This window comes from Phacochoerus africanus, chromosome 16 (assembly GCF_016906955.1).
Source record: "Phacochoerus africanus isolate WHEZ1 chromosome 16, ROS_Pafr_v1, whole genome shotgun sequence".
NCBI classification, from domain to species: Eukaryota; Metazoa; Chordata; class Mammalia; order Artiodactyla; family Suidae; genus Phacochoerus; species Phacochoerus africanus.
Genome location: NC_062559.1, coordinates 5,266,052 through 5,284,388, shown reverse-complemented (window position 1 = coordinate 5,284,388; position 18,337 = coordinate 5,266,052). Strand labels below are relative to the sequence as shown.

The 18,337-nt window shown below is 51.5% G+C and overlaps 1 protein-coding gene across 6 annotated transcripts in view; it reads right to left on the bottom strand.

Annotated features, from left to right (window-relative positions):
• KMT2C (lysine methyltransferase 2C) overlaps positions 1 to 18,337 on the bottom strand; it is a 286,669-nt gene that overhangs the window by 3,843 nt on the left and 264,489 nt on the right. For 4 of the 6 annotated variants that reach the window (XM_047762929.1, XM_047762930.1, XM_047762932.1 and 1 more), the window contains 14 exons: positions 16,880 to 17,092; positions 15,998 to 16,162; positions 14,407 to 14,548; positions 14,134 to 14,281; positions 12,204 to 12,382; positions 11,963 to 12,099; positions 10,904 to 11,153; positions 9,652 to 9,791; positions 9,131 to 9,238; positions 6,809 to 7,928; positions 5,123 to 5,259; positions 3,919 to 4,061; positions 3,486 to 3,654; positions 207 to 323 (listed from right to left, as the gene is read on the bottom strand). In XM_047762929.1, coding sequence (XP_047618885.1) covers positions 207 to 323; positions 3,486 to 3,654; positions 3,919 to 4,061; positions 5,123 to 5,259; positions 6,809 to 7,928; positions 9,131 to 9,238; positions 9,652 to 9,791; positions 10,904 to 11,153; positions 11,963 to 12,099; positions 12,204 to 12,382; positions 14,134 to 14,281; positions 14,407 to 14,548; positions 15,998 to 16,162; positions 16,880 to 17,092 — 3,168 coding nt within the window. The remainder of the gene's footprint in view (positions 1 to 206; positions 324 to 3,485; positions 3,655 to 3,918; positions 4,062 to 5,122; positions 5,260 to 6,808; positions 7,929 to 9,130; positions 9,239 to 9,651; positions 9,792 to 10,903; positions 11,154 to 11,962; positions 12,100 to 12,203; positions 12,383 to 14,133; positions 14,282 to 14,406; positions 14,549 to 15,997; positions 16,163 to 16,879; positions 17,093 to 18,337) is intronic. The other 2 variants (XM_047762935.1, XM_047762934.1) reach the window with 2 other exon arrangements.

Here is an 18,337-nt window from a genome sequence, read left to right as displayed (position 1 = left end):
CCACCAGCCCGTCCCTCTCCAGGCGCTGGGAGGCTGCTCACGAGGCCGGGCCCGTCCATCCACAGCTACGACCTTGCAAAGGACAGCATTGACCCCAAAGGACGAGACCGGCAGGGGAAACCAGAGGAAAGTCCAAGGACACCCAGGTGCGGGTCTCGTTCGGATGGAACCGGCCGGCTGCGGGGCGCGGGGCCGCCCACGCTCACCTGCGACTCGTAGAGCTTCTCCTTCCTGTTGGCGACCTCGTTCCGGATGATGGTCCCGATGTACTCGATGACCATGGTGTGCTTCTCGATGTCCCGGGCGGCGTAGAGGCCCAGCCCCTGCGGACGGCACCAGGGGCTCAGCACCGCGGCCGCCCCGGGGACTCGGGCCTGTGCCGCCTCCCCCGCCCCGGGCCACAGAAGCCCTTCACCCGAAGCGACCAGATCTTGTCCACTGACCGCAGCACCAGCGGCCTTACCGCGCAGAGCGATGCGATCCGTGCCTCGTTTCTGTGTCTTTCTTGCACTCAACTCGGAGGCGTGTGAACAAGCCACACTGCTGCCCAGTCGAGCGCTTGCATCCGGATGTCCTACCTTATACGGAATAGCTCGCTGAGTGAGAGCCCGCTATTTCTTTCTTTCTTTTTTCCTTTTTAGAGCCGCATCCTTGGCGTGTGGAAGTTCCCAGGCTCGGGGTCAAATCAGAATTACAACTGCCGGCCTACACCACAGCCACAGCAACGTGGGATCTGAGCCGCGTCTGCGGCCTACACCACAGCTCATGGCAATGCCAGATCCTTAACCCACTGAGCGAGGCCAGGGATCGAGACTGCATCCTCATGGATACATACTCGAGTTCGTCAACTGCTGAGCCACAAAGGGAAGGCCTCCACTGCTATTTCTAAAAGGACCTGACATAACAGTAAACTTACAAAGCAGACCGAGGGCTAAGTATGAGGATCGCTCTACCTGCAGCTCCTGCATTTCTCAACCGAAACTGACAAGCCTCATCAAGCACGACCTGGAGCACCCAGTACGGGGCTGCTGTTAGGAGATTTGGTATGTGAACTGAATTATCTCCTGGAAAAAACATTTATGCAGTTTGTCTCTTCAGTCCCAGAGGTGATGCAGTTGTGAACAAAAACCAGAACACACAAAAGGAAACTGTATGGACATCAATAGAGTTTGGTGTAAGAGACAAGAAGATCAGTGGAAACAAACAGAATCCAAACTGCCCCAAGTACACACCAACACTTCAGGTACCGCGGTTTGGTGGTCATTAAAACTGAGTTTAATATGGCTGGGTTATAGATTACTAAATGGTAACTGCATCATCAATGGAAAAAAAAAATTTCTTAAACATAAAATATACAATTCTTAAAAGAAAAAAAATTAAGAGACGATACATGTACACTATAGCCTGAGCCAAGAAGAGAAGCTACAGAAAAGCATGCATGTTTGACTATGTGAGAAATTCCTCCACAAAGTATCCTTTGCCCAATCATACAAGTTCTCGTAAACTGAAAAACAGAAACAGGACGTGAACGCAGTTCACACGAGAGCACACCCCAAGGGCAAACACTACAAGTTGCAGCTGAGGCAACAGTGGCGGGGTCTGTGCTTCGGAGGCTGGCGAAAACACAAAAGGGTGTTAACACTGCAAACGGGAGAATAAGAAACAGCCCCCACGGTGAACACTACAGGAAGACGCGTGTGACAACAGCCTTTCTAGAGAACAGGCAATGGCCACTAAAATGAACAGCGAACGTACATGCAGAAATCTCACTTTGGGGCAAACTCCCCACAGGAGTGATGCCATCGAATACACAGGGATATCTGTACAAGATGCTGATGGCAACAGTCTGTTTAGGTTAAAAAAATAACTGTAAACAAAGTAAGATGCTCATCAGCAGTGGAGCTGTTTGTTTAATCACAGCTCATCAACACTGTCGACATCGGGGTGAGAGCCAGGTGAACAAGGAGTCTGTGTGTTGGTGAAAAAAGGGACGCAGAAAATTATAGAGAATGTGACCCCACTTTTACACACGCACATAGCTGTGTGTGTACCTGCAAGAGAGTAGCGTGGCAAAAATACAGGCTCTGCACCAGGTCACTGACATGGCTACCTGGGAGGGGGGTGGAGGGAGGAAGGAAAAAGACGGCCAAACACCCAAAACCCTGCAAAGTGCTTCAGGCTAAGGATGACAGACTCGACAAGGCAGCTGTGAAACCACTTGCACGGAAGTCAGGGGCTGACACCCACACCCAGGAACAGGATGGCTAATGCGTGCTCAGAAGGGATGTCTGGAAACCTTCGAAAAGAGAAGCAGCTGAACCGAGGAAACACCCCTGCCGGGAGCAGAGCTGGACCCCATCTCCCGGGAATCTCAGAGCCTCCATTCTGGAGGCAGCGGCAGACAGACCAGGCCAGCATCGTATGTGTGACACAAAGACGTCAGATAGAGAGATGCAAAGCAGAGGACAAGGCCACAGCACAGGCAACCTTCTCTGGTTGGGCTGCACCAAAACCCACCATGGGCCCCACCTCGGGGGCCAGATTCAGTGAGGCTGGGCCCCCAACCCTGCAAAGCCCCAGGCAGTGCTGGTGCCCACGGGCTGGGATCCCAGGCTTCAGGGTCCGATTTTGCGTATGGAGCCAAACAGAGGTCAAACGTGGACAAGAACAAATGCAAAACCAATTCCCAGACCTGCTCAAGGTCATGCTGCTTCAGGTTGAAAGGGCTCATCAAGTGAGGAAAGGAACAAATAAAAAGGATCCCAACGCAGGCTCATTTTGGTGAAAAGAGCAAATATCAAGAATCCAGAGGGGATCCCTTCAGGGTGGAGGAAGGGGCACCTGAGTGAGTTCAGCTCTGGAGAGCAGCTCAGGTCTACACCTGGCTTCCGATAGATAGAGACAGGCAGGCCCGCGCAGCTGCCTACAGGTGAGATGGGCCGGCAGAGCAGACGGCAGGGCGGCCAGCTTTTGAGAGGACTTTTCAGAATAGAAGGCAACCGAATCCCTGGACGCTTTGGATCTGAGGGTGAGGAGGCTAACGCCCAGGACCAGTGGGCAGCTGCGGGGCTCAGGGACCAGGAGGAGGAGGGCCTCGTGGTTCCGTCCTAAGGGAGTGGTGGGCAGCCGTCTGGGTCCTGGGCCGCTCGTAGGAAGGGGGAGCACAGGGAGGCTCTCGGGGCTTAGACGGCTATGCCGCAGGCCGCAATCCATCAGAAGATGAAAAGAAGGCTCCCAAAGGGTAACTTCCAAAACTGGGCACCTTTGGAAAATCGTGGCATCTGTATCCTTCACAAGGGCCTTCAAATAGCTCTGGGGAAGGCGCCACAGAGCCGGTGGGTGGAACGTCCACGGTCCCTGCCCCCTGTGAGCTCAGCGGGACCCAAGGAGGTGGCGGCGGTATGGCAGGCGAGCCACAAGCCGGCCCCACGGGGACTCCTCTCGCGCCGGCCACCCCCTCTCCCCGGAGCCGCAGCTGCCCTCACCTGAATCCGAGACCGGGCCAGGTACACGTTCGACTTCCACTCGGTCTTCATCTTGCGGTACTGGGACGACTTGGAGTGGACAAACTGCTTGCTGTAGGGCGCGTTCAGCTCCCCGGTGACGGTGCTCTGGAAGGACTTGGACGTGCTGGTGCTGTTCAGGGTGTGAGGCCTGCGGACGCGGCAGCCGGCAGGAGGAAACAGAGGAAAACTGAAGCGACCCCTGCGGGAGGCCCCGGGCCAGGCTGGTTCGAGTGCTCAGGGAGGGACACACGCAAAGCCGCCTAGCAGAGCCACACGGCGGGGCCTCCGAGGCGGGCGGCACGGACACAGCCAGAGACAGCAGGGTTTGTAAGCAGCAGACAAATCCAGCACAGAAAACCACTAATACGCCTAGAAACCCTGGGCTGTACTATGTGAAGTTAAAACAAAATACCTTAACACAAACCTCTTGACATGGGCACTCATTTTAGGTTCAGAACGGGCACAACCTGTGGGGTTGACGGCAAGAGGAAGCTCCATGAGCGGGTTGCGGCCGTACCGGAAGGTGTAGTTTTCACACGCCTCAACCCCAGGGAGCTGGAAAGAAGGCAGATAACGCAGGGGTCACTCATCCGACCGAGACCACAGGGAACCTGGGCGGCCCAAGGATGGCCTCGCTCGAATCACTGCTCAAGTGTTTGTTTTCTTTTTGTCTTTTTAGGGCCGCGCCCTTGGCGTATGGAGGTTCCCAGGCTAGGGGTCGAATCAGAGCTGCAGCCGCCGGTCTACACCACTGCTCACGGCAATGTTGGATCCTGAACCCACTGAGCAAGGCCAGGGATTGAACCCGTGTCCTCATGGATACTAGCTGGGTTCTTAACCCACTGAGCCACGATAGGAACACCTAACTTGTCGACATTTTCAAGCTGCTGGTTACAGGACGCTCCTCTAACTTGCTAACACAGCAGCCTGCACCAGAAGCTGACTGTGATGGGCTCATCGCTGCCAGGGCCCTGGGAGGACAGTGGTCACTTAGGCTACTCTGTCTCTGGACTTTCCTAGGCTGTACGTCCGGGGACACAGTCCCCTGGAGACGTAACAGCTCTGTATGGTCCAGGCAGGTCTCCACCAAACCAAGCAGCTGGTACTGTACCCAGGGCCCCAGGGGCCTCTCCTTCTCCGAAGAAAACCCATGCGTGACTTCCTTCTGGAAAACAATGCCTTGTAATCATGCAATTTTCCAGAAGCACTGGGTGCCGACTGGCAAACAAGAGTGTGATCTCACAGGCTTATTAGGAGGAGGCATCAGAGAAGATGGGCTCCTGAAACCCACCTGTCCTCGGTGACCAAGCCCAGGACGCCGGGTGCAGGGTGGGCGCACCCGCCTCCCGCGGGGCCTCCCAAGCCCGGGGAACCCGGGACAACAGCGCTGGTGTCCTTCCCCTGCACTGACACTAGATCTGCGACCCGCGCCACTGAGGGAGCACGAACACAGACATCCACGGGGTCTCCCACCTCCTGGAGGCCTCGATTTCTTTAAGAGACAGGAGTTCATCTCCGGCAAAGCCACCACCTTGGAGGGCCGGGAACCTAAGGGCTCGGTGCTGAGCTGTGCAAGAGGACAGCGACCCCCAGGTCACACGCGCCCGGGCACTCACTGATTCGGCGATCCGCGCCACTGCAGAGACCGTCAAGCCGAACAGATCCTCTCCTTTTAAATAGGCTGGGAAAAGCTGGAGCATTTCAGATTTTTTTCTCACACATGCCACAGGCTCCAAAATTTTATCCCAGACACCTACATATGGACAAAAAAGAATTTTTTTGGTGACACACTTGCTCTTAGCAGAACAGTGAGGAAAACAGGAGGCGGCATCCAAGCAAAAGGGCAAAAGAGACCGACCAGGCCCATGTAAAGCCAGAGAGCAGCGCTCTTAACATGCCCGCTGTTGCCTGCTGATCAGATGGCAGCCTTTTTAAAGACCTGATTGGAGTTGCCGTTGTGGCTCAGTGGCTTAAGAATCCAACCAGTATCTGTGATGGCACAGGTCTGATCCCTGGCCTCACTCAGGGGGCTAAGGATCCGGCGTTTCCGTGAGCTGTGGTGTAGGTCACAGATGCAGCTCGGGCCTGGTGTTGCTGTGGCTGTGGTACAGGCCTGCAGCTGTGGCTCCGATTCGACCCCCAGCCTGGGAACCTCTATATGCTGTGGGCACAGCCCTAAAAAAAGCCCACCCCCCAAAACAAACAAACAAACAAAAAAACCTGATGAAGTTTGGGAGGAAACGATATGTTACATTAAGGAAAAGTGGGAAGATCCTTTAATGTAACTGAAACTCACGTAGGTAGTTAACTCACTTTCATGTTGGCCAAGCTGCGTATTAGATTTTCAAATGATTAGTCCAATTAAGTAGCATCAATAAATACGTCCTTTCCTCTCAGCATTAAATTGAAATATTGAAATTTCTATTCCCATTGGCATTATCTTCCTTTCATTTATTTTCCTTATCAGCCAGACCCATGGCATACGAAGTGCCTGGGCCAGGGTCGAATCCGAGCCACATCTGCGACCCACACCACAGCTGTGGCAACACCAGACCCTTAACCCCCTGTGCCGATCGAACCCGTACTGCCAGAGACAACACCTGGTCCTTCACCAGCTGAGCCACAGCAGGAACGCAGCGATTATCTTTAGAACATGTTCATACACTTAAAAACTAAATTTTAGAAAAGCAGTTGGACAATACATTGTACACCCGTAAAAATGACAATCCAGGCTTAACCCCAGAGGCCAAAACTGTATGTGCCTGTTTTCTGACTCTACACGTGTTTAAGATCTGAGGCTCCCGGAGTTCCCGTGTGGTGCAGCAGGTTAAGGACAGGCGCCATCACAGAGGTGGCACAGGTCACAACCGCAACCTCCACACGTCTCAGGTGCAGCCACACACACAGAAAAAGTACTATCCGATATACCTGAGACAACACACATACTGTGCTTTAAACACGGTTCCCACCTTCTAGGTGCCACTGACAAGAGAACGCCAGGGTAAGCGACAGGCAACTTCTACCAAGAAGTGCCTCACCTGCTCGCTTCACACACTCTGCTGGGGTATACACCCTGACTTGGAGCAAGTCCAGCACGTGTTTGGGAAACAGGGTGGCAAAGACCGCGAGAGACGACAACACAAAGACGTCAGGACTGACTGGCGTTTCCAAGTGAAGCCCCCGGGCCCTGCTGCTATAAAGGATGAGAACTAGGAGAAGGCACCCAGGGGGACGGACGGCAAACGCTCAGGCACCCCGCCCTGGAGTGACCAGCCCTGCCCAGCGTCCAAGCGGGGCCTCACCTTTCGGCGACGTGTCGCTCAGGACCAGGTCTTCGTGGCCGTGCTCCACGATCCTGATCACGAACACGGGGCGCCCGTCCTTCTCCTCGATGGAGCACAGGTAGCGGCAGCGCCGGTTGGCGTAGCGCGTGCTCCAGTAGAGCCGGCTGGCCTCGTAGCCCACGGGGAAGAGCGCCTTGGCCGAGTGGAAGGCCTGCATCTGCTGCGGGAGCAGCTGGCCGATGGTGTGGAAGATGAGGCTGCCCACTCGGAAGGTGTGGTCGCGCTCCCCCCGCTGCACGATGCTGGCGATCTGCCGCACCTCGTCGCGCTGCACGTAGACCCGCCTGAAGACGGCGAAGGAGCTCAGCTCCTGCTCGTGGACCCCCTTTGGCTTGTGCACGGGGCACAGCGTGGTTTTGTCTCGGAAGAACATGCACTGCGCTTTCACGGCGCAGGTGAAGTGGTAACTGTTGGTGCATCGAAATCGGTGGCAGCCGCTGGTGGCCCCCATCTTGTGGCAGAAGACACACTTCATCTGCAGGCCGCGCCTGAGGGCGAGCTCGACGTTGATCAGGGCGCCGGCCTGGGTCTCGTAGACCTCGGTGGACCACAGCGCGCAGTTCAGGTGCACCCACAGGTCCAAGTCGAGGTTGAGCAGCCGGGCCGGCCCGTCTGTCAGGCCGTCGCCTTCTTCGTGGCAGAAGCAGCACTTCCGATAGTCTTTGGGCACAGGGTCGGGCTTCAGGGACGTGCCCAGTTTCTTCAGAAACTCATCGATCTCCTCCTCGCAGGGGGGTCGGAACGCCCCCTTGGGGACCACGATGTGGATGCTCCACTTCTTCCACTTCATGCCCCGCCACTTCTTAGCGCTCGGCCGGCAGTCCTCCAAGCCGCCGTGGACGGTCCTCAGCCGAGGCTTTAACTTGACGGTGACTTTCAGCTCATCGGGCTTTGCCTCGACCTGGGCGGCCTCAAAAGCAGGAGGGAACGTGATGGGAGGCGACGCGGGGGGCGAAGCTGCCTCCTGGAACTGCGGCAGACAACGCACATCCAAAGTGGAGATGTTGGTGCTGTACTGATGGAAGGCTCTGGAAGGCGTCTCTCTGACCGGTGACTGTGGCAACGAAGCCATGCAGTCCTGAGCAATAAAGAGAAGCACGAAAACAAGGCATTCAAGAGCCCGAGCAGCAACTGGCACTAGAACAAGGCAAAACGAGCAACAGGGTTCTGACCGTCTTCGGCTGGGGCTCTGAACCTGAGTGGCGAGGACTTTTGGGGCAGCACGAGTCGGTGCTCAATGTCCAGTATTTACAGAGCAACAGGGACAGCGTATTTTGCTTAAGCTTCCATGGACACTCACTTGCAAACCATAATAGAGCCAGAAAAATCAGTACTGTCAGTGCCCGCTGAATTTACACGACGCAACTTCAGCTCACTCTCTCTCTCACAAGCTCACCCCACCCTCCGAAATTCCCGTTTGTTAATCTCAGGCTTAGTTAGTTGGCAGACGCGTGAGGGAGGGGAAGACGTCCCCTGCCAGCAAACGGGGCACAGTGAGTGAACTTTTCTCAGAGGCGGGGGGTTGGGATCCAGCTGGTGAAAGGGCTGTGCTGAGAGAGAAGCTCCCTTAGTTTCTCTTTGGATTCAAAGTGTCACAAACAAGTCGAAGAGCAAACCCACAGCCTCTCCTCACACACCCCTTCCTATGTGGTTCTGAAAAAAGATAAGCCTCACATAAAGTCCAGAAGCAGCCAGGCACTGCGTACCCCTTCAAAAATTATTTGGTGAAAAAACAAAACCAAAACCAATTCCTTCTCTCATCTAGGCAGATACAGTTTAACGTCTAAACTTACTGCACTTGGGAAAACCACCCTTCACGTCGTCCGCGTCACCTTCACACCCAGACGCACTCAGAGAACCACACAAAAGCAAGCAGGCCTTTCCCACCGCAGCATGAGAGAGGCACTTTCCCCCCAGAATACATGAAGAGCTTCCAAATGTGTTTGTGAACAGGTTTTGCCATTGGGATAAAAATCAATACAGCAATCTTTCATAGCTGTAATTAAATTATTTGTAATTAAATAAGATTTCGGATTTTAGTATTAGGGTTTTACTCAATTCTGAACTTTTAAGACATAATTCAGATCTACCCGCTCTTGCCAAAGAAGCTAAACTTATTTAACCGGCAACAACAACCTGGACCAGTTGCTCTTTCTCAACCTGGCTACCAAGCAGGTGAGTGGCACCTGCTCCCACTCCCCGGGAGAGCTCTGCGTGGGGCTGGGGCACATCCCCAGACATGCAAGCTCCTCCGCACAGATGGAGACGGCCGAGTTTTACCTTGCTCTCCGAGTTTTTTGCTTGGGCAGCTGACGAATAGAGAACAAAGCAGTTGTTACTGCAGAAGACAATGTCCTTTTCCACCCTACTGGAGCTTTCTCGGAAATCCTGAAAAGCAATGAGAAATGTGGGGGGAGCTCAACAAGTCAACAGTTAACAGAAACAAGATCTTTACAGAGTTGGTTTTTATGTTCTGCTACAAGTGAAAAGTAGCCACCTTAGAAGTACACAGATAACTGCGAGCTGATATTTAGCATGTAATGATTTCGCCACAAAGATGCATTTACAGAAATAAACTTTACTTTCCATATTTCACTGAACTTAAAAACACGCCGTTCTAACAGCGTCCACCGTAACAGCCAGCTGCGGTAATCTGGTTTTAAGCTTAAGCACAAGGAACATATGTGGAGGCTCCTTCCCGCAACGGATGTCCCATGGGTGCGGGAGCAGGGCCCTGCCCAGGCGGCCGGCGGGGGCGGGGACACCCACACCGACACCCACCCACACCCACACTCACATACCTTGTTCACAAAGGCCAGGTCTCTGACCGACTTCCTCACGCCGCTGCCCAGAATAACCACTTTGCAGTGGCAGCACCACTGTGGTCTGAGGGCCGCACTTTCTGCGATGCCATGACCAGCATCCTTGTATCCAGAAAGACCTAGAGACAAAAGACTTCCGTCAGTGGCTAAACCTGACCAGTCGCACAGACAGTACATGACGACCAGCTATATACCGTATCAATCTACTGCAACGTGGTTCATTTAACTTACCGTGTATTAGTCTCTGTTAAGTAATAAAAGCCTAATCTGAGCAATGGCTACGGGGCGCCTCTTGCGTGCACGACCCTGGGGTACAAGCAGAGGAGCCCAGCTCACACGGCTGAACGACAACTGGGCTGCGAGACGTGTGGGGGGAACCGGGTCACCCGCTGGGCCGTATTCAGCCTACGTGCGAGTGGCCGGGGAGGGAGACCACGTATGCTCGAAGATGACACGAAAGGCCTCGTGGGAGGTGAGGAGGGCGTGCATGGGCGTCTTCAGTGGGTGTGATTTGGAAACTCAAAGAGGGAGCGAGGCAGGCCCGGGGCCAAGAGGAAAGTGTATGGGCTCAGACCCCAGAGCACGAGGTCCCCTCAGAGCACATCCTCCGTGTGGCCGAGAAGCCACAGAGGGAGGAGCAGGGGAAAAAAACCCATGTGACAGAAGCAGCCCAAGGCTAAGAACTCCCCCTCCAATAGCAGCAACTCTCGGGGAGGTTCAGGGATGGGCACTGGGAAGCTGCGGGGCTACAAGAGCAGGTGAGGGCAGCAGGGGGCCACCCCACACGGGGGGTGAGTGCGAGATGGGGCAGCAGGGTGAGGGCAGGCCAGTCAGGCAGACACACAGGAACGGACGTGGCCCAGGAGAGAGGAAACGGCAAGGGGGGCGAGGGGAGCGGGAGCACTGCTGCGGGAGGAGGGGAGAGGAGAGGAGCACCGGCCAAGCCGCCCGCCACGGTGAGAAGCGAGCAGCAGGTGGGGCGCAGGAGAGCAAGAGGGGCCCCGGCGTCGGGGATGGGCGCGCACCCCCGCGCCTCCGGGCTGGCAGCTGGATAGAACAGAAAGCTCAGGCAGGCCCGTGAGACACAACACCCAGAGCGTTAATCCACCAAGACTCCACACCAACACGTTCCCTGGACGTGTTCAAAATTAAGGTGAGATTTTTAAAGAGAATAAGCTTAACTTTGGAATCAAGAATGAATCTGGGGTTACCGAAATGTAAACCAGCTCACCGTTGCTCGCTGGAGGAAAAGGCACATTAGGCTGCTTCAGGTGGTAAGAGCTGGCTAATCTGGGTGGGTTTGCAGGTCCTGGTGGAGGCCCACGAAGAAATAAGCGCTGTCGATACTCCAAACCTGGGTTTACTCTGTGGCTACTGACCACACCCACGGATGGACCATCTGGGGCATTACTAACCTCATAGCTGTTAGGAATTCGGACGTGGAGAAGGTCGGAAAACGCAGCCACAACACTGCTAATGTTCTAAAACAAAATGGCAAACGCGGTGTTACCCACCCAGACAGCAACCGCGAACCACGGAAGGTCGCCTGCGGGACACACGCAGGCTGCACATCCAGTGACGTTCTTCAGACTAAGAGGGGATTACGAAGGGCCCGACCCAAAGCAAGCCTCGGCGGACAGGAGTCCTCACCCAGGCAACCGTCGGTGCCAAGCATCCGAAGAGCAGTAAACTCTCGCAGACACTGAAGACACGGAATGAGCCAAACCGTGTCCCCGATGGTACAGCTGGTCGTCGCCTTCTCCAAGGGGGCCTCTGCCCAGCTCTGGACGAACAGTCCAGGAGCCCACGCTACTGCTACGTTCTGCTGACAACGGCAACACCCCATCACTGGACTATGAGCTTGGCCACCACCATCGTCAAGAAGTGAGTTAAAAAAAAAAATCCCAGCCACGGGCTAGTGTTTGGCATGAGCTGCTGTTCAACATTCATACCCCTTCTGGAAAACTTCCCTCGCTGACCAAGTTCTTTTTCACGGCTTTAATTTTCTCTGTGCAGACAGTTATCAAAGGGGTTCTCTTTCTCTAAAGAGTTCCCTGCCATACACACCCTTGAATAAAAAAGGTCACTCTCCCTCTTTGCCCTTTGCCCTGATGTGGACCCATCTGTCTGACGCTTGGTCACAGCCGTCACGGCAGCAGACGTCCGAAGTGACCCCCGAGCCTACCCAAACTGGAATCTTTCATCCGCAACGACCCTGCTGTGCGTGCCACTGACACACCCTAAAAATGGGGACATAGCCCATAACGTCAAGAAGCCATTTCATCTTTACCTCAGCAGCTGTCGGATGCAGAGTAATTGCCACAGATATGAGACCCGATCTGGGACCATTTGGGGAGGAACCAAACGGTGATGTGAAAAATAAAGTGCCTGGTTCAGTTTTGATGTCATTCCTTCTAGATTCCAAACCTTAAAAGAAGAAGGATTAACTGCGTGTTAACCACTTTTCAAAACCCGAACGGGCGCGGACCGGCAGAGGCAGACAGCAACTGGGTGGTGAGGCCCGGCCCTACCTTTCCCGGGATGGCTGGGAAGGATCGGGATGATGGGGGATGGCACCGGCTCCGGAGGCTCCTCTTTGACCAGTGACAGATCCGGGTACCTGCTGACTTCCATCCCGACCACGCTCTCCGGAGAGGATGAAGGAACAAAGCTGTCAGGGGTGTCCCGACCACCACCGTGGTCCTGGATCCTAAGAGAGAGGCAGACACGGCGCGTCAGCCGCGCACACCCAGCCCTGGGTGCTTCCCACACCAACCCGGCCCCCGCTATGTGCGTGACCTCTGCACAACAGCAGCAGCCCAAGGAGCCAAGGATTGGGGCCAACCAGGAAATCTCTTGGGGAAAAAAATAACAAATGTGTTTAACTATAAGGTAATCTAAAGCTTTAGCATCCGAGTGTAAAGACCTGCCAAAGAAGGAAGATGACTGATGGGACTACTACGCGGCATGGAAAGGATGGATGCTCACACCTCGGCCAAGTTCCAGATCACTGAGCCTAGGGCACCCTCCCGCAGCTGGAAAAGAAAGAGCCGGCCCCCATCCGCAGTCCCACGCGCACAGAGCTCTCCGGGCTGCCGCTCACGGACAGCGGCAAGGCGGGAACCTGCCCCTCGTGGCCTCACAGGCCTTTGTTTTCAAAACGATGAAGTAAGGTGAAAAAAGAGGAGGTCCAGGCCAAGAAGCTAGAGGTTGCCAAGGCAGCTGGGCTAAACGTTGTAGCGCAGCCCAGGAACCTGGGTCTGGCGCTCCTCCCCGGAAGAGAGGCCGTCCCGCTGAAGGCCGCTGAGAGAAGCGGCAAGAGAGGCTTCCAGGGCGTCCCTGTAAAACCCAGCAGAGGGCACTCAACACGCACGCCCAGAGGCCACCTCCCTTCCCGCGGCTGCTCCTGAGTCACCCAGCTGGCACCACTCTAGCCGCCGGGTACAAGAGAAAGAGACCTGCTCCTCACTCCTCCTCCCCCGCAGAGTTCTCTCATTAATACAGTAAAGAGACTTCGTCCAAAGGACAGCGCATCAAAGGGGGGCCACCAGATTCTCTGAGGAAGAGAGTCACTTGATGAGGTTTGTAAGAGCCGCTCCTGGACCTGACCAGCCGGTGTGATTATCTACTAGGGGATGCTCTTCTCCCCATTCCGAATCTTGGGCTCCAGAACTGATACCAAGAGCACGGTGGTACCCGCCATCTCTTCCGCAAAAGCACTCACCGATCTCTCTGACTGCTGCATCTGCAACCATCAGTAAACCCAGGAAATCAAACGAACAGCTTATAAAGGACAATGATCTTTGGGGTTTTTTGCTTCTCATTTTTGGCCGAGCCTGAGGCAAGCACAAGTTCTCAGGCCAGGGATCCAAACAGAGCTGCAGCAATGACAACGCAGGATCCCTAACTGCTAGGCCACCAAGGAACTCTCGACAATAATCTTTGAAATATTTTGCATGGAGAGTCCCACTGCCTTAATGTTCGATTACTATTCTGTTGAACTTCCTATATAAGATTTTTTAAACACACAAATAAATTATATTCAATAGCGTGTTTCATGAACTTTAAATTCTAAGGAAAATCATTCACCAAATTTTACCTTTCAAGTGTTTGCTATTCCTACAAACATTATGCTATACATACACATATATAGTTTTGTGTTTTTTTTTTTGGTCTTTTTGAGGGCTGCACCCTTGGCATATGGAGGTTCCCAGGCTAGGGGTCGAATCAGAGCTGTAGCCGCCGGCCTACGCCACAGCCAGAGCAACGCCAGATCTAAGCCGCGTCCATGACCTACACCACAGCTCACGGCAACGCCGGATCCCTTAACCCACTGAGCGAGGCCAGGAATCGAACCCGCAACCTCATGGTTCCTGGTCAGATTCGTTTCCGCTGCGCCACGATGGGAACACCTACATTTTTAAGTAAACAACTAGGAATCTCAGAAAAAGGAACTTCTACCTTAATTCCTCCTGATTGTTATGAGGTGGTGTTGGGAGTGAAGCTGGAACATCCACTGTCTTTGGGCCTTGAGCAATCGCTCTGGCTAACAAGTCATCCTGTGGTCTGAACGGCAGCTGAAATGGTTTAGGTCCCAGACTTTTGGTAACTGGAAAAGCAGAAACACAAAATCATGAATACATTTAGTCAAGGGATGAGCAGGCAGGCCCTTACCACCCGACCGGCACTGCACCCCCACAGACCCGGCACGGGACCGGGAGGCTCGCGTCCTACCTTCTTGGCTCACTAACACTCCAGCTTTTCCAGCCAGCTCTTCAGTTGTCGCAAAACCATTTGCCATCTTCTGACAAGCCATAGGAGGTGGTGTAGGAGGAAGAGAGGCAGGGGGTGTTGGAGGATTACTTAAATTATTCTGCTGCAGGAGACCAAAAGATTTTAAATTATATGCTACTGAGCAAATATGCCATGACCTTGCTAAAACTTAGTTCTGTGAATGTTTAGTGCAGGGAGGCAAGGCTACAGAAATGTAATCAGAGGCATCTTCCTTCCTAAAACGTTCACCGAGAAGAAGAATAAACGCATAGGCCAGGAGGCTTTTTGATGGAACAAAGAGTCATCATCTCATGGACATTATTACCCATTTGCTCACTTTGCACAGCTTGAGTACTCGGCTTTGAAATTAAGAAGCAAATTTACATTATGCCTGATTCTATTCAAGTTGCACTGTTAAAGGCAGTGAGGGGATTGCTTTTAAAATTCAACCGATAAATTGTAAAAAGTTCTCCAAATTTTCCTTTACTCATTCTCATTAAGATATGCCCCAGTCCTACCAAAACTTGAGAATTTAAGATCCTAATCCAGTAACTGCAACTCATGTCTCAGGTATTAGGTATCTAGATTGTCCAAAATCTCAAAAAGAAGCAATACAAGTAGCAATACTACTAAATCGACTGCATCATTAACAGACATAATTTCCCGTCAAACATTTCTCCCTGCTTAACATGTGTCACCAGTTTGTCATTTATCGATTGGGTCGCCTCTCAGGGATTGTTGGAATCTACCGATAATATCATGTCAAGTGCAAGGTAAAATTACAAATCTTGCAAAGAGCTAGGATTTCAGGAAGAGGATGAAGTTGTGTGGAGAACAGCTTGCAGCAGAAGAGAAGGCAGTTACAAGAGTTAGGAGAGGTTCTAACTGAAGAGAAAAGCCAACAATGATAATAAATGGAGCATCACAAGAGACTGATTTTACTATTAAAGAAGAGAAGCCCTCAGGAAAACTGATGATACTCTGAAACATTTTTGCAAAAAAGATCACTTTACACAAGTCAGATGTGAAGTAAAGAATGTCTAATAAGCCTATCAAAAAACTTTGTTAAAAAAATACCAAAAGATAAACTTGGTGTAGTTTGATACTTATTTTAGCAGCCTAAGGATTCATGCCTAGTTGTAATTAGCGCCTAAATTATTAGACAAAACACGTTTAAATTTTTTTCATGTTATTTTTCAAGGCAAATTCCTAATTTTTTATTCTATTTTCTACGAATTTGGATTCATTTTAATTCTTAAAATTAATAGAGATTAAGAATTAAAAGAGATTATAGGAAAATAACATTTTCCCTACCACAGAAATTCTATAATGGATGTTTTTCACCATTTGTATCCTGGCCCCTACGAAAACTTTTGAATGTTCATATTAGAAACACTTCCCCCAGTAAAAATGTTTAGCTTTTAGTTGAGCAAAAGTTTAAATGACACTTGGAAGATGCGATGTAAACTCGATGGAAAACCAAGACAAGCTCTACCAATTCTGACATGGCATCCAAGAGGAAGCGCGGTGACACCTTGGCAAGGAAACATACCTTGTAGATCAACTGAGAATAGTAATCCGAAACCCCTTCAAGGGTAGCACTGCCAAAAGCTCCTAGAAGTCGATTCCCACTATTAAACGGGCCACTGCCGTAAGGAAGAAAGTGGGCAAAGTTCACTCCAATGACTGGTTCCATTAGAGGGAGCAGAGAGAGCTGCTATTGAAAAACACATTTAAGAGTAATGTACATGATAAATAAAACAAAGGTTTCTCAATTTTTCTAAGACCCGAGGCCACTTAGTCAAATAAGGTTTGAGAAAAATAAAGACTTAAAAATCTCAAGTATCAAAATGCTGGAATAAGTGAGAGAGACTATAGAATCTTTGAGATATACTTAAAAATGAGCCTTGTTCTCATCTGTCTTAAAGGGATGCTGCCAGGCATCTAACAAGAAAAGCACCTTCCTTGTCTTTGCTCAGCAAGGATCAGGGCTGAACTCAGGCTAGGTGCCCCACCCCCCACCCCCCCCAGCACTCTCAGCGCCGTCTCCCACTTTCTGTAACAGCCACAGAGGTGGAAGAATGGAGTTTGCTACGGGGAGAGACCGAAGGCTGTGTTTCTCCGCATCCAGAGTCACAAGTAATGCAGACAGATTTTCCCTGGTGCTGAGGCTGCTCCTTTTTGAACCTAAGTAAATCTTGACCATTACCAGCCAATCCATCTATTTTACTGCAACTCTGTGGGGCCCACAGGATAAGGTGCAATTTTGCTTGCAAACGGGAAAGCTACTAGGTTCCTCGACGACTCTGACCCTGTGACACTCTACTTTCGGAAATGATGGCAACAAAGAGAAAGTCTCCGATTAACAGGGTTGAGGAAGCATTTGACATCTTACTTCCTTGGATTTTTAAAGGGGCTGCCATGAAGAACTCACCTGTTTCAGGTGCGTAAAGGTCTCAGTGGAAGAGTACATAGCTTGCTTCTCCTCTTCTTCCTTTTTCCTTTTCTTTGACCGAGGTGCTGCCTTCTCCCCAGTCCTCTGCGTCCGTTTGCTTCGCTGCTTCTTGGTTTCACTTCCTCCGTCTGTTTTTGGCAACTGGTTGTTACCACATCCAAAACCACCTTGCATTTGAGCCCCCAAAGTTGGCTAATGTAATTGGAAAGGTGAAGAAATAAGTGAACTCTTCACATGTTTGATTTTCAGCTCATGCTAATCCAGTTCCATCCTAAGACACATATTCTGAACACGGGTACCAAAAGTTAAGGAGGGAAGATGGTGGCATCAAGTGGCCTGTTTTCTGAAAATCGCATCCCTTTTTTCAACCATGATTCTCAGGTATAGGATCAGTAAGTTGCCAGGCTTGAGGAAAGAGCACTTAAGAGTGCCATCCATCTTCCCTTTCTGAGGCAGCGTCACTCCCCACACTGGTGCCAGGGCCAGACTGGAGCTCATTATTCCTGCTCACTGGAGACTGAGCTCCAGGCATGCTCCCAAGCCAGACGGCTGCAGTGAACTTGGTGAGCTATCTGGGCTCCCTTTAGGAAAAGCTGAAACAGAGGTATGTAGAACCACTGACAGGCTCCAGAAAAGCTTCACAGTCTATGCATCTCAGTTCCTAGATGTCTAGCCTGAGAGCTCAACAACAAAACACCCAACGCTGCTTATTCAAATTAGTTCACGGTCATGCTTTCGACTGAATAGTAACTGCTACATACTTAAAGTCAATGAAAGAGGACCTGTATGACAGCAAAGAAGCCTTTTATTTTTTTCTTTAAGGATAAGAATAAATCGGTCCTTAAGAAGGTTTTTGAGGGCAGTGCTATCAACACCTAAAAATATGGGACTATTTTTAGGGGCCATTATTTCTAAACTTGACAGCTATTCTTTGCTATAGGCAACTACAGTTGCTGAACTTATTTTAACGTGCTCTGCTCTGCCTTGAATCTTTGAGGGTTTGTAGATTACAGTTTCCATTTATATGCATCTAAATGATTTACAAGATGAATGGCAACACTTTTCTCCAAAAAGACAAAGAGTAAGGAGTTTGGGTTTTAGACCACAGAGCATCTGTTACAGCTACTGACTCTACCCTGGTGCCGGCAAAACCAACCACCAACAACTCACAAGCTAATCAGCTTGGCTATGGTCTCATAAAATGTTTTAAATTCACGGGACACTGAACCTTGAATTTCATGTAATTTTCACAGGTTGTGCAATATTACTCTGCTTCAGATTTCCTTCAACTATTTAAAAATGTTTAAAAAGCAACTATGTAAAAACCATCTTAGGAGTTCCCATTGTGGTGCAGTGGAAACAAATCCAACTAGTATCCATGAGGATGTGGCTTCAATCCCTGGCCTCGCTCAGTGGGTTAAGGATCTGGAGTTGCAA